General features: G+C 44.7%; 1 protein-coding gene across 5 annotated transcripts in view; it reads left to right on the plus strand.

The window, feature by feature from the left end:
• Positions 1-24,443, plus strand: part of gpr153 (G protein-coupled receptor 153) — a 107,257-nt gene that overhangs the window by 33,583 nt on the left and 49,231 nt on the right. For 2 of the 5 annotated variants that reach the window (XM_073032131.1, XM_073032136.1), the window contains exons 2-3: positions 17,521-17,564; positions 21,073-21,595. In XM_073032131.1, the coding sequence (XP_072888232.1) occupies positions 21,210-21,595 (386 nt within the window). In that variant the 5' untranslated portion in view covers positions 17,521-17,564; positions 21,073-21,209. Of the gene's footprint in view, positions 1-12,935; positions 13,018-17,230; positions 17,288-17,336; positions 17,356-17,520; positions 17,565-21,072; positions 21,596-24,443 lie in introns of those variants that run through there. The other 3 variants (XM_073032132.1, XM_073032134.1, XM_073032135.1) reach the window with 3 other exon arrangements.

Here is a 24,443-nt window from a genome sequence, read left to right on the forward strand (position 1 = left end):
GGCTTTTTTGTATTATTTGCTGCCTTCCCTTCACATTTCATCTTTTTTTCTCATTGCTTTTAAAATATTTATTTATTTTATTTAGAGATACACTGAGGAACGGGTACTTCCAGCCCAACGAACTGCGCAGCCCAACCACCGACCTATTTAATCCTAGCCTAATCACAGGACAATTTAACTTGCTAACTGGTAGGTCTTTGGAATGCGGGGGGGTGGGGGGGGGGGGAGAGAACCGGAGCACCCGGAGGAAACCCACATGGTCACAGGAAGCATGCACAAACTTCTTGCAGCGGACAGCGGAATTGAACTCCAAAGTCCGACGCCCCGAGCTACAGTAGCATCACGCTAACTACCATGATGTCCTTTTAGTTGCATCCTGTTGGTTTTTAAAAGCTTCCCAGTCCTCCTGCTTCCCACAATATTTGGCTTAATTGGATCCCTTCTCTTTTACTTTTATCTTTTAACTGCCATTAACTCATCCTCCCTTTAGAATGGTTTTTCTTCTTTGGGATGAACTGATCTTGCACCTTCTCAATTACTACCAAAAACTCCAGTCGCTGGTGCTCTTCTGTCATCCCTGCTAACGTCGCCTTCTTATCAACTCTGGCCAACTCCTCTCTCAAGCCTCTGTAGTTCTCTTTACTCAAATTTAATACCGATACATGTGATTTTTAGCTTCTCCCTCTTAAACTGCAGGATAAATTATATCATATGATCACTGCCTCTTAAGGGTTCTTTTACCATAAGCTCTCTAATCAAATCAGGTTCATCACACAACACCAAATCCAGAATTGCCTTCCCCTTATGGACTTGACCACACACTGCTCTAAAAAGCCACCTCCTAGGCATTTTATGAATTCCTTCTTTTGGGATCGAACACCAACCTGATTTTCCCAATCTACCTCCAAAATGAAATCCCTCATGACCATTGTAACATTGCCCTTATTACGCCTTTTCTATCTCCCGTCATAACTTGTACCCCTTATCTTGACTACTGTTTGAAGGCCCATCAACGTCTTTTTACCCTTGCTTTTTTAACACTACCAATAAGGATTCTATGTAGCTATGTAATTTCATTTGTACCATCAGAGCCACCCCATCTCCTCTGCCTACCTGTCAGTTCTTTCAATACAATGTGTATTCTTGGATGTTGAGCTCCCAGTTGTGATATTCATTCAATGACAACTCGTGATTCCCATGACCTACCAATCTCTAACTGTGCTGCAAGATCATTGGCCTTACGCCCATATATTGTGCGCATTAAAATATAAAGCTTTCAGTCCTATAATCACTACCCTTCTTTTCCATTTTGTCTCTCTGTTGCCTGAAGTCAAAATCTTGTTCTTTTCTAAACTTTTCTAATCTTTTTTTATGTTTAGAAGCAGTACTCAAACAAATCAATCAAAAGCTTTCAAGAGGGGATTAGATGTCTACATGAGGGACAATAGTACAAAACATAAAAGGCTTCCCTGGGCCACCTTGGGGAATTCTCTCCAGTGTCCTGGACAATTCTCCCTCGGGTAAACCCAGGAAAAAATATCAGGCCCTTTTATCAATAGGGTTAATGTGACTAATTTAGAACAACTTGTAATAATGTACTTAAAAGAGTGTGTGAGGTGTTGACATTGGTGGGGAGGAATAGCGATGATCTAACTGTATATGATGGTTTGAGGGCTGATGATGAAAAGTTCATGATTACTGCCTCTGAGGCTGTGCACAGTCAGTTGAATAAGACAGGCTGCTTGGGATTAGTACTATTAAATTTGCTAATGAAAATTGAATACTGGCACGGGAAAATTTGCATATTTCCTGGGATTTAAATAGCAATTTAAAGAAATACAGTCAGGAACTTACAGGAATTTCCATTATCCTGTGTTCATTAATTTTGCTGAGGGGTTTATTTGTTCATTTTATAGGAGGAAGGATCAAGAATCAACTTTATTTGACATATAGATTTACATGTACACTATTAGGAAATTGCTGTGGTGTGTTGGCATGACATGCAACAAACATCATTCAACAATTGTAAGGAATAAAGAATTATATAAAAATAAAGTTGCAAGTTAAAATTCAGATGTGGAATAAAATGTGGATAAATACATATACCTGCATGTAGTTACAATATAAACAACATTATAAAAACTGGTTTAAAATGTTAACAGAGCAGTTTTTGTGGCTGTGCTAATAGATAGAGGGGGGTAGGGGGTTAAATAGAATGGTTAAATCTTCTCTCAAAGTGGGGTCTTCTTGTGACCATGAGTATTACCAAAGTTAGGTCAGGCACAGCACGATATGAAACTAAAATTGAAGTTAGAGTGAATCTCAACAATGTAGTTTAATATTTCACTAAAACTTTAATATGAAAACAACTGTTTTGACCAAAACACTGAGATTCTGATGTGAAAGAAAAAATTTCTTCTGATTTAACTTGTGTAATATATTTTCTCTAAATATATTATGTCAGGCAACACACGGAATGATCATGTGGGAGGAACAAGCCAATAAGAGTAAGAGATTGCCACAAGGTCACAGAGAACCTGCTTGGATTTCACAAGGCGTTGCCCCAGTGACCACAACACCCCACAGGGCACAATGCCTTTGTAAAGTGACCCTGTGATGTCTGCATCACATTTTGAGAGCCTTCACACAACTGGCTGCTTCATTGAAAGGACAAAATGGGGATCCCCTGTGGTCGTTTCTACTGGAGCAAATTCAGGGCGATGAGTTGAGGTACAGGCAGCCATATTGTTTCAGTGACGGAACATACATGAAAGGCTGCTTTGTTTTTCTTCGTATACCTCTGAGGTATTTGATTCCTCTGTACCAGCCACCAGAAGGCATGTAGGAGTTGGCTGTCAATGATTCTTCCTCTATTTTAGTTTAGCTTGGCATTTCCGCATTTCAGAGATGGAGACTAGGTACAATGAAAGACCCACTCAGTGACACCATCTGCCAATATGTTAACACTCTAAATCAACATTCCACCCAGTGTATGGGCTATCGTGGAGTAAAAATAGTTTATTTTAAAAATAGGAACCAGAGGAGCAAATGCAATACTACATTCTTAATTCTGCCTACTTGAATTGGAGGTCCTGGGGATCTTTATCTGAGGTAATGTGAATATTCATGTCCCCACGAAACAGACCACAAGAATTAGGCCATCTATCCCATAGTTTCTGCTTGGCTACTCAATCATGGCTGATTTATTTTCCCTCTCAACCCCATTCCCTTGCCTTTTTCCTGTAATCTTGGGATGCCCTTACAAATCAACAGCTTATCAGTTTCAGCTTTAAGTATATCTGATGACTTGGCCTTCATCTGTGGCAATGAATTCCACAGATTCACCACACTCTGGCTAAAGAAATTCCTCCTCATCTCTGTTCTAAAGAAACAAGTATCTGTTCTACAGCTGTGCCTTCTTGTCATTGATTCTCCCATTATTGGAAACATCCTCTCCACAGCCACTCTACCCAGGCCTTTCAGTATTCAGTAGGTTTCAGTGAGATCCCCTCTTTCTTCTAACTCCAATGAGTATAGGCCCAAAGCCTTCACACATTTCTTGCATGTTAACTCTTTCACCCTGAAATCACAACTGCAAACCTCCCCTGGATCCTCTCCAATGCCAGCACATCCCTTCTTAAATATTGGGCACAAAACTGCTCACAATACTCTAAATGTGGTCTGAACAATACATTATAAAGTCTCAGCATTATATTCTAGTCCTCTGAAAATGAATGGTAGCATTGCATTTTTTTCCTTTCTACTGACTCAACTTGCAAGTTGACCTTTAGTGAATCCTGCACTAGGACTCCCAAGTTCTTTTGCACCTCCGATTTCTGAGTTCATTCCATGAGTAGAAAATAGTATATGGTTTTATTTCTTCTACCAAAGTTCATGACCATATACTTCCCAAAACTGTATTCCGTCTGCCACTTCTTTGCCCATTCTCTTAATCTAAGTACCTTCTGCAAAATCCTTACATCCTCATCTCTACCTGTCCCTTCATTATCTTTGCCACAAAGCCATCAATTCCATCATCCAGATCAATAATCTATAATGTGAAAAGTAGCGGTCCCAATGCCAACCTCTGCGGACAATCATTAGTCAACCAGATTAAGCTTCCTTTATTCCTTCTGCCTGTCAGCCAATCTTCTGTCTATGCTGGTATCTTTCCTGTCATATCACGGGCTCTTCTCTTTAAAAAAATGAAGGAAGCATTTGCTGTGTCTATCACATTCTCTCAACAATCCAAAGTGCAACCAATTGATTCAGTGTTGTTCCTTTAACCAATACCACAGCCAGTTCTTCACAGGGGGAGGTCCAACAAATTGTAAATCAATGATTAAACTATTTTAGAATTTTAAACATGAGCAAATCTGCAGATGTTGGAAATCCAAAGCAACACACACAAAATGCTGGAGGAACTCAGCAGGCCAGGCAGAATCTATAGAAATGAGACTTCTTATGCCGAGACTCTTCTTCAAAACTGGAAAGAAAGGGTGAAAAAAGCTAGTGTAAAAAGTTGGAGGGAGGGGGAAAGAGGATAGCTGGAAGGTGATGGGTGAAGCCAGGTGGGTAGGAAAGGTAAAGAGCTGGAGGGCAAAGAATCCGATAGGAGAGTGGACCTCTGGAGAAAGGGAAGGAAGAGGGGACACGGGGAGGTTTTTTTTCTCTTTTAATCTTTTTATTAGTATTAAAAATATTATGAACAAAATACAATTAAAATATTAATAATGGATTACAAACATATAAACTCCCATTACACACGGGGAGGTTTTAGACAAGTGAGAAGAGATAATAGGCCAGAGTGGGAAATGAAAGAAGAGGTTTTTACCAGGAGAAATGAATATTCATACCATCAGGTAGGATGCGACCCAGGTGGAATAGAAGATGTTACTTCTCCACCCTGAGGATGGCCTCATCGTGGTACGATTTGTCTTGGGCACTCTGGCAGAGTAAACACTGACTGAACAGCAGTCGATCTGGATCTTTACCTTTCACCCAACCAAGAGTGGAGTGTCCTGGTTTATTTTGATCTCATCCAAATGGTGCCATGTCTCACAGTGCACCGCTCCCTCAATTCTGGACATGGGTCAGGAGGTAAAGTCTAAAGTGAGAATTGAGTTCTCAACGGATGAACCCTCGCCTCGATCAAGCTGGCATTTACATTAAGCAAAACTGTTAAACATTTTACTTTTTTTTTTGAAAATTCATGGTAGTTAAGCAGTTTAATTGTTAGATTTTTCAGGTTTTAACGATTCAGATTTGTCACACATACATTGTAACATACAGTGAAACGTGCTAACTACCAACACACCTAAGAATGTGCTGAGGGCAGCCCACAAGTATCACAACACATTCTGGCGCTGCCATAACATGCTGACAACAGCAAAACAAGGCCCTTTCCCACACACCCACCTACCCACTCACAGACAATCCTCCACCTCCTGGATAGGCTACCTCTGGACCTCTAATTCTGGGCCTCAGGCTCTCTAACTTACAGACATTAGGTTACTGACATTCAGACAAGACCACCCAGGGGACTCGACCTTCACTATACTACTTCCAGACTCATTAACTTAAGTCTACAACATTTGGGTTTATACTTCTAGCTTGGTTGGACTTTGAACTTCACCAACCTTTTGGTATTGACACAGGACTCTCTATTCATGGGTTTAACTCCCGGACCCATTGATCACAGGTTTGATTCCTAGTCTCGACCCCAGGAATCACCGATCATGTGTTTGACCTTTGGTTGGCCTTGATCCCATTGACCCCAGGACTCACTGCTCATGGGTTTGACCTTTGGGCCTTGACCTATGGACTTGCATGAACCTCTGACCCCAGTGATGAAGATACGTTAAATCTTCACAGGAATTTATTGATAAAATTTATGACATACTTGCAAAACATTGTTTATAACTCTCTAATTTTACTCTGTGTTTGTTTGCTGCACCTTTGGTGAATTGGCTGCTGTTGGACGTGATTCCCTGTATGTAGGGCATGCTTTGGTGAGGCCAGACAATAACCACTGGGAGCAAGAAAGATCACAGCCAAATCCGTTCCTGACCTCATCTGATGCCCACATGTGTCACTTCCCAGAAGGGGTGAAGCCACAGGTCCCCAGACAGTGCCTTCCCCTCTGCATCATCCCAGCTGCCAAGTTAGTTATGGCTCATGAGATCTTCCGTTCCCTTTAATCTGCCGTAAGCAGCATTGCATTTAAAGATAAAGATTGGCTTTATTTGTCACCTGTACATTGAAACTTGATGCATCATTTGTGTCAAAGGCCAACGCAGTTCAGGGACGTGCTGGGGGCAGTGTCAATGTAGCACGCCCACGCTTACTAACCCAAGTCTTTGGACTGTGGGAGGAAACTGCACTACCCAGAGGAAACCCGCATGATCACGGGGAGAACACACAAACTCCTTTCAGACTGCAGTGGAATTGAACCCTGGGTGCTGATGCTGTAATAATGTTATGCAAATCGCAACGCTAACTGTGCTACCCACTGATTTACCCAATCCGCCCAATTACCCAAGCTGAGCAAGCTGCAACCAATTCATAGTTGAACGACTTGTTTTTTTTCACACATGGAAGAGTTCACCGCAGCAAATGTGTTTGATATTAAGTCTGCTTTCTGTGGGAAAGATGTACTGTTTTCTGATCTGTTGCAAATATTGTGAATGCTTGTCCCTGCAGTTTAGCATGTACGTATTGCACATGTCCACATTGTGGCAGCAATCCATTCATTATTGAGAAAAATCTCTCACATTTCAAGACGGATTGTAAATCTATCTGTACGTTTACTAAGATTGGCTGAGAATGAAGACGGCATGCAGGTTATTGAAGCAACTGCTAACAGAACTCGCATCAGCTGCAAATGAGAATAGAGCAGTTACCAAAAAGATATTAACCCCAATGAAAAGAAAAAAAAGAAGTCTGAAAATGCCCAGATCTCTCTCAAAATTAGCAGTTCTGCAGGATAGCTCTCAGTAATGAAACGGGAAAAGGCTCAGTTCAAATTAGAAATCTATCATTATTGTTAATAACACACTTCCTTTAACCTTCCAAGAGTTATGGTCAAACAAATTTTTATTGCTGAAAATTATCAATGTAGTTTGAAAAATAAGGGAGCATTTCCATAATCTGTAACCTCTAATTCCTTCAAGGGCGAGGGCAGCTTGCATGGGAACATTACCACTTCAAGCTCCTCTCCACGTCCTACATCATTCTGATTGGAAATGTGTCAACACTGCAGAAACGGCCACTTAAGCCAGCTTTACAGTCGCGTGTATGAAGCATTTTGTCTTTGCACTGCTGCAAAACAACAAATCTCACGTCATATAAATCAATATAATAATTCTGATTCAGTGTGCAATCTCGAAAAGCTGGGGGTTACTTCGTGTCTCTGAACCAAGTAGAAAAGTTCCACTAGAAGGTACATTCACCAGAAACATTGCTTTTAACGCGTGACAGTGGCAGTCACTGATTCCTGGAGTTGAGAGTCAAAAGACCATAAAACAAAGGAGCAAAATTTTAGGCTGTTTGGCTGCTCTGATCTGCTCTGCCATTCCATCACGGCTGATATATTATCCCCATTCTCCAGCCTTCTCTCTCTAACCCTTTGACACTCTTACTAATCAAGAATCGATCAACCACTGAATTAAATATACCCAAAGACCTGGCCTCCACATCCACACATGACATAGTGTTTCATAGATTCACCACTCTCTAGCTTTCTAAAGGGTCATCCTTCTATTCTGAGGCTGTGCTCACTCAAATCTTCTTCACCTACTATTTTCTATTCTGTTATTTGCATAATCTCACTATTTTCCTCTCTAATTATTTATTTCTCAACACCACCCCCCCCCCACCCCCAGTTCAGTAAAGGGATCTTTTAAAGTTATTTATTTGAGAAATATTTGGTATCGTTGGCAAGAGCAGCACATACACTCAGTGGCTAATTTATTAGCTTCACCTGTACACCTGCTCGTTAATGCAAATATCTAATCGGCCAATCATGTGGCAGCAACTCAATGCATGAAAGCATGCAGACATGGTCAAGAGGCTCAGTTGTTCAGGCCAAACATCAGAATGGGGAAGAGATGGGATCTAAGTGACTTTGGCCAGTGGAATGATTGTTGGTGCCAGACGGGGTGGTTTGAGTATCTCAGAAACTGCTGATCTCCTGGGATTTTCATGCACAACATCCTCTAGAGTTTACGGAGAATGGTGCAAAAATTGGGGGAAAAAGATAACAGTGAGTGTCAGTTCTGTGAGCAAAAGGATAAGAGGGGAATGAGCAGATTGTGTAAAGCTGAGGGGAACGTGACAGTGGTGTGCAGAGGAGCAACAGTGAATGCACAACACCGTCAAACCTTGAAGCGGACGGGCTACTGCAGAACACACCAGGTTCCACTCCTGTGGCCACTTTATTAGGTACACCCCTTGAGGATGGTGGGTAATGGTGGACAGCTTTCTTCAGTCAGCACTCTCCGTGCAGGTAATAGTGGCGAAGTGCGGTCGCAGGAACGGGTGCACAGCAGTGCTGCATGTTTCCAATCTGAATAACGCAGGACTTGCATAGGAGCTTGGGGTGGTAACGTTGCCAATGTCAGACAGCCGTGGCCTTTCAGGATTCAGAGGTTGCTGATGCTTGTTTATTTTTCATCTGTCACTTGCAACCTATGCTTGATGGCGCTTACCAATCAGATTTTATGTGGCTACGATTTTTAAAAATTCTTGGGATATTAAGAATGTAATGTAAAAATATGTTGGCGTTACTGAAAGTCGTCGATTAGAAAAGTGAACTGTATACTTCTATGAATAACTCCTGGGACAAATCCTGAAAAACTGCTGATTTTAAGTAACTTTTAAGCATTTTCAGTTTTTCTGTCTTTTTGTTTAGATTCAGGCTTTCTCCTCGACAGTTTTATTCACACTCGCAAGTGCTATAGATGCAGTCTGAAACCCACATCTTCAATTCTATTCCTGGTTACTTATTTATTAAGATGCAGTGCAGATTAGGCCTTTGCTGGCTCTTTGAGCTGCACTCCCCAGCGATACCTCGATTTAAGCCTAGCCTAATCATGGGACAATTTACAATGACCAATTAACCTTCCAACCAGTATGTCTTTGGACCGTGGGAGGAAACCAGAGCACCTGGAGGAAACCCACGTGGGCACAGGGAGAACGTACAAACTCCTTACAGGCGGCGGCAGGAACTGAACCCGAGTCGCTGCTACTGTAAGGGGTTGCACTAACCACTAAGCTATTTGTTATCCTTGTTGTTCCTTTTCACCTCTTGTTGCTCAACCCAACACAGATGGCAAGTGTGGAAGGAGCCGGTCGGGTTCAAGCTCAGGACTGTTAGCCTCAAAGTCTCGTGCTGATGCCACTATGCCACGGGCCAGCATTGCCATTAATCACAGGCATTATTTACAATTATATTGAAATGTGACAGATTTCTCTCAATAACGTATGGTGCCATTGCCATATTTTTTGCAGAAGGTGAACACGTCCATTAAGTGTGGGCTGAACTACCACGACAAATTTGCTTATGGATACAATAATATTAAGAAGTCATAAAGAGAAATAGCATACCAGTAAATCAAATAAACCACTTCAGTCCACAAGGAGTTAGTTTAACATTTGGTAAGTTGATTACCATAGTCTATTGGCAGATAATAGCTCTTTTCAATGAAGTAATTGAGTTTCCTCTCTCAAAGACCTTCAACATAAGATGTGACACCATAATGACACAAGCTCCATTTTCCTCAAGGATATTCTGGCTCGGATGCCTGCAGATTTGCAGCCAGCACTCTGTTTCAGCGCTGTGAGCTATCCTTTGTTTGAAACCATTTCCTTCGAAGTAAACAAGTAAATAGAGCTGTTTGCAGCCTTTACACGTCGGTAGGTGAGATGACACAGCTATGAAACTGTAGCATCCTTTGCATAAGTCCCTCAGCCTGGTTTTCACACTTGATTGAGAAATCGCAATCCCATCTGTCGAGATCATGTACATTAGCATCTCAAGTGAACGACTCCAGCAGCTAAAGTAAAGTTGGTTGCAAATTTCCTTTTGTTGAGGGGAACGAGAGAGGCAGGATCAGGGTGTAACACTGTCTTTAATTATGACCTCTTCCAAGACAAGTTTCACCCCTCAGAATGTTGCCACAAGGAAAAGGACACCTCTTCCTTTTGGCGCATGGATGGAATGGGACTAATTAATAGCCTGGGTGAAATAGAATAACCTCTGTATTTTACACTACTTCCTCCAAGAGGATCACAACCTTGTCATAGGGTTTTGGAGGCTTGAGTGCCTCAGTGACCTGGAGAACGATGTTGGTTACAGTCAGGACCTTGTGCTTTGGCTCTTGGTAGGGTCACCCATGCCGAACAGGTTAAAGGTTAGAGGCCAAACTAAGAGTGGTCCACTAGTCCTCTAGGTTTGGAAGTTCAGCTTAGGGCTAACAACCCTGACTGGTAAAACAAGATTGTTATGAAAACAGCAATGAAGAATCGTTCTACATCTGTGTGAGACAGTATGGGCAGACAGAGATGGAGGGCTTTCAACATTGCCCTAAATGCTAGTGGCATTACAGGCAGTAAGTAAGTTTACTCAACTTCTCCTGATCTTCAGGATCATAAGCCATTATAAGGAATAGGCCTTCTCGTATAACAAGTGGATTTCTAGAGATATGTTTGAAGAAGCCCTTCTGTAATCCTAAACACTTTCCATTTTCTGTCTTTTTGTTCGGGTTCAGAATTTCTCCACAGTATTTTTATTCACATTCAGAGGTGGCGTGAGTTCCGTATGGTTCTTTCTTCTGACCACTATGAGAGAATGATCTGTGGCGGAAAGGAATTGCTCTATGAACTGGTGTAGACCTAAGGAGGCTGAATTGCCCCCTTCGGTGCCTTTGGATGAAATGCGAAACATTACTTAGCCCATGGGAAACTGGAGGTAAAATGTGTAAGGATTGTACTTTTGTGTAGATCTGTTCATAACATCATGGTTTTCCAAAGAACTTTCAAGCCAATGAGATACCTTTGTAAATCAACAAACATAGATGCCAATTTGTGACAGAAATCTCCCACACAATTCAAAATGAAAATGACCAGATATGTTTGATTTTGTGCTATTGTTTGAAGGATAAGTGTCTGCCAACATCTTAGTAATACTCTTGTTCTTTATCAGAATCATCATCATTATGTGCTCTGTCCAATGACATGGGCAATCGTGGTCTTAACCATAATTGTTCTTGGCTAATTTTTCTACAAAAGTGGTTAGCCATTGCCTTCTTCTGGGCGGTATCTTTACAAGATGGGTGAACCAGCCAATATCAATACTCTTTCGAGATTTTCTGCCTGGTGTCGGTGATTGCATAACCAAGATGTGTGATGTGCGCCGGCTACTCATACAAACATCCATCTGCTCCCATGATTTTTCATGACCCTGATCGGGTGGTGGGGATGTGGTGCTAAGCAGGTGTCACTCCTTGCCCAGGGGTGACCTGCAGGCTAGCGGAGGGAAATTGCACCTCACACTTCCTCTGCTAGAGGCATATCTCCAACCCACCGTCCTTATCAGAACATCTGATCTAAAAGGAGGGGTCTTCAATGTGAACCGCTCTGAAGTCTTGGCTTAAATACTGGAGCACATGACTCATGGGCAAGATTGGAACCCATGATGTTCTGGTCTACCAAATGAGGCCAAAAGTACTGCCTCACCAAAAGTGAGCCTTAGCACTCCTCAATGTAACCATGCTTTTAACCCATAAATAGAGAACTAAGGTTTTGATCTTATGCCCACGTATTTAAATACCAATCTATTAGTATTAGATAATTGCTTTACACTGGGTGGCCTGTTTCATTGATTTCTCACTTAAAGTATAATATTACTGTGATCGATTGGTATAATTAATCCAAAGTATTCAGTTTGATGAAGTTATTACCATTCTTGATCATTTATATTCTTGTCAGTCTCCCTTCTCATGAGTCATTACCTGCCACATGAGGAATTGGATCGACTAGAATCCTGGTGTGAAATGTTTGATAACTTGCCTGCAGTCTGTGATTCCAGCCCGTCTCTCGGGTGTCAGGTGCACAGGGATAACACAGTACAATGCAACAGTGATTGTGGCACTCTTCAACTGCATCAGGAAGAGTCTGAATTGTGCTGGTGAAGATCATTACCAGTCAGAAGGAGAGACCTTCCCCACAAGGAGGGAAATCTGCCGCCCCAGCGGGCATGACGGTAGCGTAGCAGCTGGTATAAAGCTTTACAGCGCCAACGATCGGGGTTCACTTCCCCTCACGCCCCCCCCCCCCCCCCCACTGTCTGCAAGGAGCTTGTGCTTTCTCCCTGTGTCTGCATCGGATTTGTCCGGTGCTCCGGTTTCAAAGCGTACAGAGATCTTTCCAAACACGTCTGGGTTAGTAAATTTTGGGCTTGCTGTGTTGGCATCAGAAGCTTGCTGAATCTTACGGATCGAACTGTGTCAGAGAGTGACGCGGACATATTTCACTATCTTTCAATGTACGTGTGACAAGTAAGGCTAATCTTTAAATCTTTGCAATATTCCACTAAATATTTTCACTATAATAACACCGGACGACAGCTTTTTGCTAGTGTTGCTTCTTCAGAACCTTTTTTTTTTGTTTATGATAGGCTGCATGAGGCTGAACACAAATATAATTTCAGACCACATAGGAATTTGGAGAAAGAAGAAATTAACTTTTATTGAATGTAATGCATTTAATTTCATAATGGTGCTGACATTTTGCAATAGTTCAACTGAACTAACAATGTTTTTTTAATGATTTTCATTTGTGCTCAGTGTCTGAGACTTCTCACTTAAGTATCCAAAAATAATCAGCCAGCACTGACGGATTCTAGTTGTCCTGATACTGTTTCTCTATGCCTGCAGTGTCCTGGTAAAACCTTTCACCGTGATTGTCACTGAGAATGGCAAGATTTGCAGAGGTGAAATCAATTTGGCAATGCAGAAGGTGAACCTTTAGTGACATTTTGCACTTTATTGTTTTGTATGCTTGAAGCATGTTGTCAACCAGCTGCACGTAGTTTGGTGCTCTGTAGCTGCCAAGAAAACTTTCAATAACATACTTGAATGCCTTCCATGTGATTTTCTCCAGTCCCACTAGACGTTCTTCGAATTGCCTGTCATTGGTGACCTGTTCGATTTGTGGACCTTAACACTGGCATCAGTTATTTTGACGAATTATGAATTGAAATAACAAATACAGGCGATTTCAGAAAAATGGTGCGTGATAGGGAAATTTCATGGTGATTTTCATGATTAGCAGCCCAAAATCTATTTGATACACCCAAAAGTATTCAGGAAGCAAAGTTTTTGTTGTCCTGAGCAATGTAATACAATTGCTGTCACTTGCTAGAATTTTCTATTACAAATTTATGTGTCTGAAAAGCAGATAAACAAGAAGACATTCTGGCTGAGTCACCACCTTAATTCCAAGTCACCACCTCTAACAATATATCCCAGAATCCTTCATCCTATGACCTACAACCTATTCGATTGTCATCTCTCACTTCCCACAATGCCAGTGGCCTCTGCCTTTTAACCACTCAGTTTAATTAATGCCAACAGAAAATTAGCACTTGGTCCCTTGCTTGACTGTTAAAACTTACCCATTAAATTTCCTAGCTGCAGTTTGTATAATGAAATATTAAAGTAAATGCAAGAAAATTCTGTAATATTCCTTGTGGGTTGCTGGTTGCAGTCTGTGAATATTTAATTTTTAATTGCCAAAGATATTGAGGTCTGGCAACCCAATCTGTGCTTGAGTGCCCAAAACGATGTTCATCAAGCCTTAAACACAAGAGATTCTGCTGGCTCTGGAAATCCAGAGCAACATGCACAAAATGCTGGAGGAACTCAGCAGGTCGGGTAGCATCGATGGAAAGTCGATGTTTTGTACTGAGATGGGGAAGGAAGAAGCTAGAATAAGAAGACTTGGAGGGGAAAGAGTAGGAGCTAGACAGCGATGGATGAGGCCAGGTGAATGGGGAGTGGGAGGGGAAGGAAGGAAGAAGCAGGGAGGTGATTGGTGGGAAAGGCAAGGCTGGAGAAGAGGGAATCTGACTGGAGAAGACAGTGAGCCATGGGAGAAAGGGAAGGAGGAGGGGCACCAAAGGGAAGTGATGGGCAGGTCAAGAGAAGAGAAGAGGTAAGAGGGGGGCATGCCCACAATTTTCAGGAGAACATCACAAGCAACATCAATAATAATAACAACAACAGTAAAACATGTGCCTTTCCTCCCACATGCACCCACGAACATACAGTCCCCCAACCCCAGGGCAAGCCATGTACGGTTCTCCAGTCATAAGATTACTCACAGACTTCAGGACTCCGACTTCAAGTCAAGTCATTTCAACCATAACTGCTGGTACAGTACACAGTAAAAATGAAACAACGCTCCTTCAATAGTAGACTCACAGACCCAGGACAATGATGGGTATTGTGTTGTTAGGACTGCCTTCATTTAATCAAACGGAGTGTAAAAATGCTGAATTGGGCCTGTGGAAGGGCTTTAGGTGACTCACTGGCTGCGGGATATTTGCTTCAAACTTGTTCTTGTAACCACTGTATTTGGTTTAGTTGGGTTTCTGATCAAGGACGATGCCCAGCATGTTGATAACAATAATACCATGGAATGTGTAGAGACCTCATTAGAATTCCTCTTGTTGGATATGGTCTGTGGGGGGGAAAAAAAAACACTTCCTGTGAACAAAATGGGGCAAAAGTTTGTAAAAACTAATACTGACAACAGTGAATAGCTCAACTATGAGAATAGAAGAACAGGAGCAAAAAGAAATGTCAGAAAGAAGTGTGGAAATATGAAATAACTTGGTGTATTGTAAAGGAGTAAACAGAAGGTTGAGTGAGATCCAGAATAAGCCATGATGGAATGGCGGAGTAGACTCGATGGGCTGAATGGCCTAATCCTGCTCCTATGTCTTATGGTCTAAGACCATCCTAGGGTCTGTGCACAACAATTTTGTTGGCACTCATGTCGAGGGTGTGCAGCAACATCGCCACCTTCTGGCTGGTTCATTAAACAATGACATTGCTCTTTTGAATAGTGAATAAACATCCCTTGGTTCTATTTTAAAGAATAGGGGAGTTACTGCAAGCCAATATACACTCAGTAGACACTTTATTTGGTATACATGTACACCTGTTTGTTAATGCAAATATGTAATCACTAAAGCTTCACCTATTACCTTCTAGCTATCCTCCTTCCCCTCCCCCTATCTTTTTATTCTGGCGTTTTCCCCCCTCCCTTTCCTGTCCTGAAGGAGGGTCTCGGCCCGAACCATCGACTGTTCTTTCATTTCCCTAGACACTGCCTGACTCGCTGGGTTCCTCCAGCATTTTGTGTGTGCCGCTTTGGATTTCCAGCATCTGCAGAACGTCTCGTAAATATGCAATCAGCCAATCGTGTAGCAGCAACTCAGTGCATAAAAATATGCGGACACGATCAAGAGGTTCAGTTGTTGTTCAGACCAAGCATCAGAATAGGGATGACTTTGACTGTGGAATGATTGTTGGTGCCTGACGTTGGTTTGCGTATCTCTGATCTCCTGGGATTTTCACATACAACAGGCTCTGGAGTTTAGAGTTTACAGAGAATTGTGTGAAAAACATCCAGTGAATGGCAGTTCTATGGGTGAAAATGCCTTCCGAATGAGAGAGATCAGAGAAGAATGGCCACGTTTTCCAACAGTGATGTGCCGAAGAGCATATCTGAATGTACGACACATCAAACCTCAAAGTGAATGGGCTATAGCAGCAGAAAACCACAAACATTCCTGCTGTATCTAATAAAAGTGGTCACCGAGTGTATTATCCCTCAACCATATTGATAAAACCATTTCTTATCACATTGGTTTCTCACTTTGCCAAGGGTGCTTTTTTCCCTACCAGCCAAGCTTATGAAACCAGAGTTTCAACATCCAAATTGTCATTTCGTGGAGAACCAAAACTGCACTAGAAGTGCCATCCCTTTGATCAGATTTTGAACCTTTGCCTCAAGTGGGTACGGCGCCATTTGGAAGAAAAGCAGGATAAATTTCACCTGTTCTTTCCTGGCTTCTAGTCGAGCTTATTCAATCATTATCTTTGTAATGTTGGAGGGATCTTGCTGTGAATTGAGTGGCTGATGATACAGTACAAAACACACTTCAATGACCATACATATTGGAATATCCTGAGGTTGTGGACGGTGCTAAATGAATGCAATTTGTTGTTGTTTGAGAGGTGCAATATAAATGCATTTGGTTGATGTATGAGAATACGTAATGAAGGATAATTCAGGAAGATAATTAGAAGGGCTGATTTGTAATCAATTGATATACTTTTGAGCAAATTATGCACCCTCATTTTATGAAGGGACATAATTTTACGGTGATTGGAGGAAAGTTATGTTCTATGGAATTTAAGGTGGAGGGTTATATGGGAGGCAGGGTTTAAGGGTCGGCACAACATTGTGGGCCGAATGGCCAGTACTTTGCTGTATTGTTCTATGTTCTATGAAAGTGTAGGTGGATTGTCAGAAGGGGTGGTGGTAGAGGCAGATACATTAGGGGCTTTTAACAAACCCTTAGAGAGGCACATGGATGAATGCAAATTGGAGGACGATGCAGGAGGGAAGGGTTAGATTGATCTTGGAGTAGGTGAGAAGTTTGACGCAGCATCATGGGACGAGGGGCCTGCATTATGTTGTAACGTTCTAAGTTCCATATGTTTCTTTACTAAATTTACTAATGTATGAAAAACTGGAACTGTTGGTGGATAAAAACAGTAAAAAAAAAATTGAGGTAGTTTCTCACTTTTTTCTCCCCTCCCTCACTCGCCTGCTTTCCCCCTCACTTGGCTTTACCTATCGCATGCTGGTACACCTTCCCCTCCCCTCCCCACCTTCCTGTACTGGCTTCTTTCATCTTCCTCACCAGTCCTGATGAAGGGTGTCACTATGAACATAGATCCTGACTGACAGCTGAATTCCTCCAGCATTTTGTGTGTGTATGTGTGTTTTACACAAGGAAAAGGTGGGAATCAGGGTACCTACTGGTCGAGGAAGTTAAGTCTGGATGTATTCCTTTGTTTTGCATAACCCTTAGCACATACGTGACCATGGAAACGCTCACTGCGGGCACCAGGCTGCATTGATGTTTTATCTTTAACACAAACTGCCGGAGATTGAGTGAGACACCCTGTGCAACTGGCAGTGTTACAGGGTAAGAGAATTTCAAACGGAGAGGCTAATTCCTTAACCAGAGAGTCTAATATTGAAGGAATATCACAGGTGAGCCCAAGGTCCAGACGTGACTGGTGTACCCCTTCACTTTATGACTATGGTTTTCATTCAGGATAAGTCAGAAGCTCTGCCTTCAGCTGCCTGCTGCTGCCCTGTGTCTCTGGGTGTCTCTTGCTGGTTCACTGATATTAATTTGTTTCCTCCCCTCACTAGATCAGATATGTGAAGAGGATGAGAGCGTTCTATCACTGAAACAGGTAAGCGCTGTGATAATATGCTGGGGTTTGATGTGTCGCCTGCAGGAGTGTTGTAGCAGTGTCAGAGCAGGGTGGCTGTGCGTGGAAGTGATTTTGGGGGTTGGTGTATGAGGGAGTGGCACTGGGATGTCACAGTGAGGTGTGTGTGAGAGTGGTGTTGGGGTGTCAGAGCGGGGTTAGTGTGTGTGAGAGTGGTATTGGGGTGTCAGAGCAGGGTTAGTGTGTGTGAGAGTGGTGTTGGGGTGTCAGAGCGGGGTTAGTGTGTGTGAGAGTGGTGTTGGGGTATCAAAGTGGGATTGTTGAGTGTGGGAGTGGTATTGGGGTGTCAGTGAGGTTTGGTGCTGAATTATCAGACTGATATTGGTAGCTGTGATAATGGTGTTGAGGGGTCAGAGAGGGATTTCAGTGTGTGGCATTGGGGTTGGATGGCTGTGCTGAGTGTGATATTGGCTTTCTGGAGTGGTGTTGTATTGGTTGTGGTGGTGTTGGGGGTGTGGGAGTGATGTGTGTGGTGGTGTTGGGGGTGTGGGAGTGGTGTACTGGGTGTGGGATTGGTGTTGGGGGTGTGGGAGTGGTGTTGTATTGTGTGTGGTGGTGTTGGGGTGTGGGATTGGTGTTGGGGGTGTGGGATTGGTGTTGGGGGTGTGGGAGTGGTGTACTGGGTGTGGGAGTGGTGTACTGGGTGTGGGATTGGTGTTGGGGGTGTGGGAGTGGTGTTGTGTGTGGTGGTGTTGGGGGTGTGGGAGTGTTGTACTGGGTGTGGGATTGGTGTGGGATTGGTGTTGGGGGTGTGGGAGTGATGTTGTATTGTGTGTAGTGGTGTTGGGGGTGTGGGATTGGTGTTGGGGGTATGGGAGTGGTGTTGTACTGTGTGTGGTAGTGTTGGGGGTGTGTGAGTGATGTTGTATTGTGTGTGGTGGTGTTGGGGGTGTGGGAGTGATGTTGTATTGTATGTGGTGGTGTTGGGGGTGTGGGATTGGTGTTCTACTGTGTGTGGTGGTGGGGGTGTGGGAGTGGTTTTGGGGGTGTGTGAGCGATGTTGTATTGTGTGTGGTGGTGTTCGGGGTGTGGGAGTGGTGTACTGGGTGTGGGATTGGTGTTGGGGGTGTGGGAGTGGTGTTCTATGTGTGGTGGTGTTGGGGGTGTGGGAGTGGTTTTGGGGGTGTGGGAGTGATGTTGTATTGTGTGTGGTGGTGTTGGGGGTGTGGGAGTGGTGTACTGGGTGTGGGATTGGTGTTGGGGGTGTTGGGGGTGTGGGAGTGGTGGTGTACTGGGTGTGGGATTGGTGTTGGGGGTGTGGGGGTGTTGGGGGTGTGGGAGTGGTGTACTGGGTGTGGGATTGGTGTTGGGGGTGTGGGAGCGGTGTACTGGGTGTGGGATTGGTGTTGGGGGTGTTGGGGGTGTGGGAGTGGTGGTGTACTGGGTGTGGGATTGGTGTTGGGGGTGTGGGGGTGTTGGGGGTGTGGGAGTGGTGTACTGGGTGTGGGATTGGTGTTGGGGGTGTGGGAGCGGTGATGTACTGGGTGTGGGAGTGGTGTTGTACTGTGTATGATGGTGTTGGGGGTGTGGGAGTGGTGATGTACTGGGTGTGGTATTGGTGTTGGGGGTGTGGGAGTGGTGATGTACTGTGTGTGGTGGTGTTGGGGGTGTGGGAGCGGTGATGTACTGTGTGTGGGATTGGTGTTGGGGGTGTGGGAGTGGTGATGTACTGGGTGTGGGATTGGTGTTGGGGGTGTGGGAGTGGTGATGTACTGGGTGTGGGATTGGTGTTGGGGGTGTGGGAGTGGTGATGTACTGGGTGTGGGATTGGTGTTGGGGGTGTGGGAGCGGTGGTGTACTGGGTGTGGTATTGGTGTTGGGGTTGTGGGAGTGGTGATGTACTGTGTGTGGGGGTGTGGGAGTGGTGATGTACTGGGTGTGGTATTGGTGTTGGGGGTGTGGGAGCGGTGATGTACTGGGTGTGGGAGTGGTGATGTACTGGGTGTGGTATTGGTGTTGGGGGTGTGGGAGCGGTGATGTACTGGGTGTGGGAGTGGTGATGTACTGGTTGTGGGATTGGTGTTGGGGGTGTGGGAGTGGTGATGTACTGGGTGTGGGATTGGTGTTGGGGGTGTGGTATTGGTGTTGGGGGTGTGGGAGTGGTGATGTACTGGTTGTGGGATTGGTGTTGGGGGTGTGGGAGTGGTGTTGTACTGGGTGTGGGATTGGTGTTGGGGGTGTGGGGGTGTTGGGGATGTGGGAGTGGTGATGTACTGGGTGTGGGATTGGTGTTGGGGGTGTGGGAGTGGTGATGTACTGGGTGTGGGATTGGTGTTGGGGGTGTGGGAGTGGTGATGTACTGGGTGTGGGATTGGTGTTGGGGGTGTGGGGGTGTTGGGGGTGTGGGAGTGGTGATGTACTGGGTGTGGTATTGGTGTTGGGGGTGTGGGAGTGGTGATGTACTGGGTGTGGGATTGGTGTTGGGGGTGTGGGAGCGGTGATGTACTGGGTGTGGGATTGGTGTTGGGGGTGTGGGAGTGGTGATGTACTGGGTGTGGGATTGGTGTTGGGGGTGTGGGAGTGGTGTTGTACTGGGTGTGGGATTGGTGTTGGGGGTGTGGGGGTGTTGGGGATGTGGGAGTGGTGATGTACTGGGTGTGGGATTGGTGTTGGGGGTGTGGGAGTGGTGATGTACTGGGTGTGGGATTGGTGTTGGGGGTGTGGGAGTGGTGATGTACTGGGTGTGGGATTGGTGTTGGGGGTGTGGGGGTGTTGGGGGTGTGGGAGTGGTGATGTACTGGGTGTGGTATTGGTGTTGGGGGTGTGGGAGTGGTGATGTACGGGGTGTGGGATTGGTGTTGGGGGTGTGGGAGTGGTGATGTACTGGGTGTGGGATTGGTGTTGGGGGTGTGGGAGTGGTGTTGTACTATGTGTGTGGTGTTGGGGGTGTGGGAGCGGTGTTGGGGGTGTGGGAGTGGTGTTGTACTGGGTGTGGGATTGGTGTTGGGGGTGTTGGGGATGTGGGAGTGGTGATGTACTGGGTGTGGTATTGGTGTTGGGGGTGTGGGGGTGTTGGGGATGTGGGAGTGGTGGTGTACTGGGTGTGGTATTGGTGTTGGGGGTGTGGGAGTGGTGATGTACTGGGTGTGGGATTGGTGTTGGGGGTGTGGGAGCGGTGATGTACTGGGTGTGGGATTGGTGTTGGGGGTGTGGGAGCGGTGATGTACTGGGTGTGGGATTGGTGTTGGGGGTGTGGGAGTGGTGGTGTACTGGGTGTGGGATTGGTGTTGGGGGTGTGGGAGTGGTGATGTACTGGGTGTGGGATTGGTGTTGGGGGTGTGGGAGTGGTGATGTACTGGGTGTGGGATTGGTGTTGGGGGTGTGGGAGCGGTGTTGGGGGTGTGGGAGTGGTGTTGTACTGGGTGTGGGATTGGTGTTGGGGGTGTGGGAGTGGTGATGTACTGTGTTTGCCCCTTAAACCTGTTGTTGATAACCTGTCACCTCAGTGCTCCTTTCTTCTGCTGTGCAGGTGGTGATGATGTATCGACTGTGTGCCATGAAGTGGCGGGAGGCCCCGCTGTCCCTCCTCACACCGGAACTGGTTTAGTTCTAGAATGCCTCTTCTGACCTGTGCCCCTGCACTCAGTCTGCTCCAGGTCCCAGGCAATGGGAGCTCCACGGTCGACCATGAGTGAGAACACGGACGAGCAGAGCTTGTACAGCAATGCGTTGGCGTGGCTGATCTGTTCGGGGGTGTCTCTGCTGGCCAACGCCTGGGGAATCCTGAGCATCAGCGCCAAGCAGAAGAAATGGAAACCGCTGGAGTTCCTCATCTGCACTTTGGCCGGGACGCACATTCTTAACGTTGCCATCCCTATCACCATGTACTCCGTCATCCAGCTCCGGAGGCAACACTCGGACTACGAATGGAATGAGGGGCTGTGCAAAGTGTTCGTCTCCACATTTTACACACTGACCCTGGTGACCTGCTTCTCTGTGACCTCCCTGTCTTACCACCGCATGTGGATGGTGCGCTGGCCTGTCAATTACAGGTAAGGGGGCGGGACATTACTGGGATAGAACTCAGTTCAGTACTTACTGGGAAAGTGGCTTCGATGAATTCCGTCTTACCATATTGTCATGGCAACCTCCTCCTGGGGAGGAGTGCACCCCACTCCCCACCTGATGTTAGCAGTAAATTGAGTGCAAGTCATTACTTGACTTGGGCATTAAATTAAAATGCAGACTTTATGTCAATAATCTGTAGGCTCAGACCCAAGGGTGTCAGTTTAGGAATTGTGGGAAGGAGATTTCCCTGGGGAAAATATGTCTTTCTGGTACACACATACTCTTTAATCCCTCGGGCATCTGAATCCCATCAAACTTACAAACTCCTGGAGGAACTCAGCAGGTCGGGCAGCATCCATGGAAGGGAATAAAGAGTTGACTTTTTGGGCCGAGACCCTTTGTCAGGATTAGAAAGGGAAGGGGCAGAAGCCAAAATAAGAAGATCATATGTGGAAGTCCAAGTGGTTGAAAAGGAAGGAAGCTAATAGGAGAGGACAGTGGACCATGGAAGAAAAGGGAGGGGCATTAATTGAAGGAAATGGGCAGGTGAGGAAGGAACAGGTGAGAGGGGGAACCAGAGATGGGAATGGAAAAAGAGAGAAGGGAGTTGGGGGGGGGGGGGGAGAGAAATTACTGGATCTTAAGGAAATCGATGTTCATGACATCAGATTGGAGGACAACCAGATGAAAAATGAAGTGTTGCTCCTCCAATTTGAGTGTGATGTCATTGTGGCATTAGAGGAGACCATAGTCAGGCATGTTGGAATGGTAATGAGAAGTTGGATTGAAATGAGTTCAGTTTCCCCTCGTCCCCCTCCATAGATGCTGCCCAACCTGCTGAATTTGTCGAGCATTTTGAGTGTGTTGCTCAAGATTTCCAGCATCTGCAAAACTGCTGTGTTAGGTACTTTGTCCTTGTGATTTTGTATTAGATATCTGCACATTCCAAATTAATCATCGATGACTAACCTCCCTCATAACCTATATACACTCAAGGTTGAACGACCCACTTATGTTTCTACTTGAGACAGTGCCTGCATAAATGTGAAGGATTCAAGAAGATGTATTCCATCATTTATAACAATAGAGGAGCTAAGGGTTTGGGACTGGGTCACCTATCTTTTATAAGCTGAGATGGGAACAAAGATTCTTTCACAATCACTAGTGGGAGGAAGACTTAGATGGAATGCACCCAGGCAGACAGCTGCTTGTGTTTGTTTTTTTTTCCCAAGATACTTTCATTCATGTCTACTGTTTCCTAAGATTTCTCAAAATGGAAATATAATATTCAGTTTCTCAAACCCTAGTCAACCAACATTACCCTATCTCAGATGTTCAATGGTTCAATTTAATATCACTGAACGTATGCAGTCCACAACCTGAAATTCTTACATCTAAGAAACCAAAAAATAATCCCAAAAGGTAAATGTCAGAACATGTTAGAACTCCAAAGCCACCCCAGGCACAAGCAGTAGCATCAGCCCCCACTGCCCACCATGAAAGCAGGAGCAAAGCTCCCCAACACCATGATCTAGAGTCCATTAAAAACTACGGTTCACCCCAACACCTACCTACCTACCTCTCTCTTTCTCTCTCTCTCTCTCACTCTCTCTCACTCTCTCTCTCTCGCACTCTCTCGCACTCTCACCGCGATGTTGGTAACACGTCTACTTGATTTTTTTGTGCACTAACATCTGGAGTTACTTTAGTCAGGCATCCTTATATCTCTGTGTCTGAGTCCTACAAGAGAATCAAGACTGGCATCTATTGGGTAACATTCTGAGCTGGCAGGCTGCACTATACAATCAGTTGCTACTTTATTTGGAACCTCCTGTATCGAAGAAAGTGGCCACTGAGTGTATGTTTGTGGTCGTCTGCTGCAGTAGCTAATCTCTTTCAAGGTTCGACGTGTTGTGCATTCAGAGATGCTCTTCTGCACACCACTGTTCTAACATGGTTATTTGAGTTACTGTTGCCTTCCTGGCAGCTTGAACCAGTCTAGCTCTTCTCCTTAATCCTCTCTCATTAATAAGGTATTTTCACTCAGAGAACAACATGTTGCTCTCTGAATGCTTTTTGTTCCTCGCACCATTCTCTGTAAACTCTAGAGACTGCTGTGTGTGAAAATCCCAGGAGATTTCTGAGATACTCAAACCACCCTGTCTGGCACCAACATTCATTCCACAGTCAAAGTCACTGAGATCTCTATTCTGGTGTTTGGTCTGAACAAATAACTGAACTTCTTGACCATGCGTTTATGCATTGAGTTGCTGCCACATGATTGGCTGATTGGATTGCTGTATTAACGAGCAGGTGTACTGAATATAGTGGCCAATGAGGGTAGGTAGATGTTAAAGCTGGAGTGAGAAGCAGGTAGGGTAGGTGTTCTGAAAAGAATGAAAAACAAAAGTATGTAATGTCCTTGTTCAGTGCTGTCTATCTCAGTCTGTTCATTCTGTTTGCTAAAATACTCTCAAAGATAGTATTTAATTCCAGATGGGGAGTAACCTGTATTTTAGATATTGTTTTGTGCTTTAAATAAATGCAGCTGTTATGTGGATGTAGCCTATTTCCATAGCAACCAGGCGGTTGGTTTGTGGATAAGAATATCTGTAATCTGTATGGCTGAATTCAGCTCTTTTCCAATGGCACATTGCAGACTTAAAACTGACCGATGTGTTCTCTTGTCCAGTGGAAGTCTCCCTCAGATATCACCATCTTTTGAGCTACTGTTGCCTCCCTGTCAGCCTGAACCAGCCTGGGCATTCTCCTCTGCCCTCTCTCATCAACAAGGCATTTTCGCCCACAGAACTGCTGCTCACTGGGTGTTTT

Source organism: Hemitrygon akajei, chromosome 29 (assembly GCF_048418815.1).
Source record: "Hemitrygon akajei chromosome 29, sHemAka1.3, whole genome shotgun sequence".
Lineage (NCBI taxonomy): Eukaryota > Metazoa > Chordata > Chondrichthyes > Myliobatiformes > Dasyatidae > Hemitrygon > Hemitrygon akajei.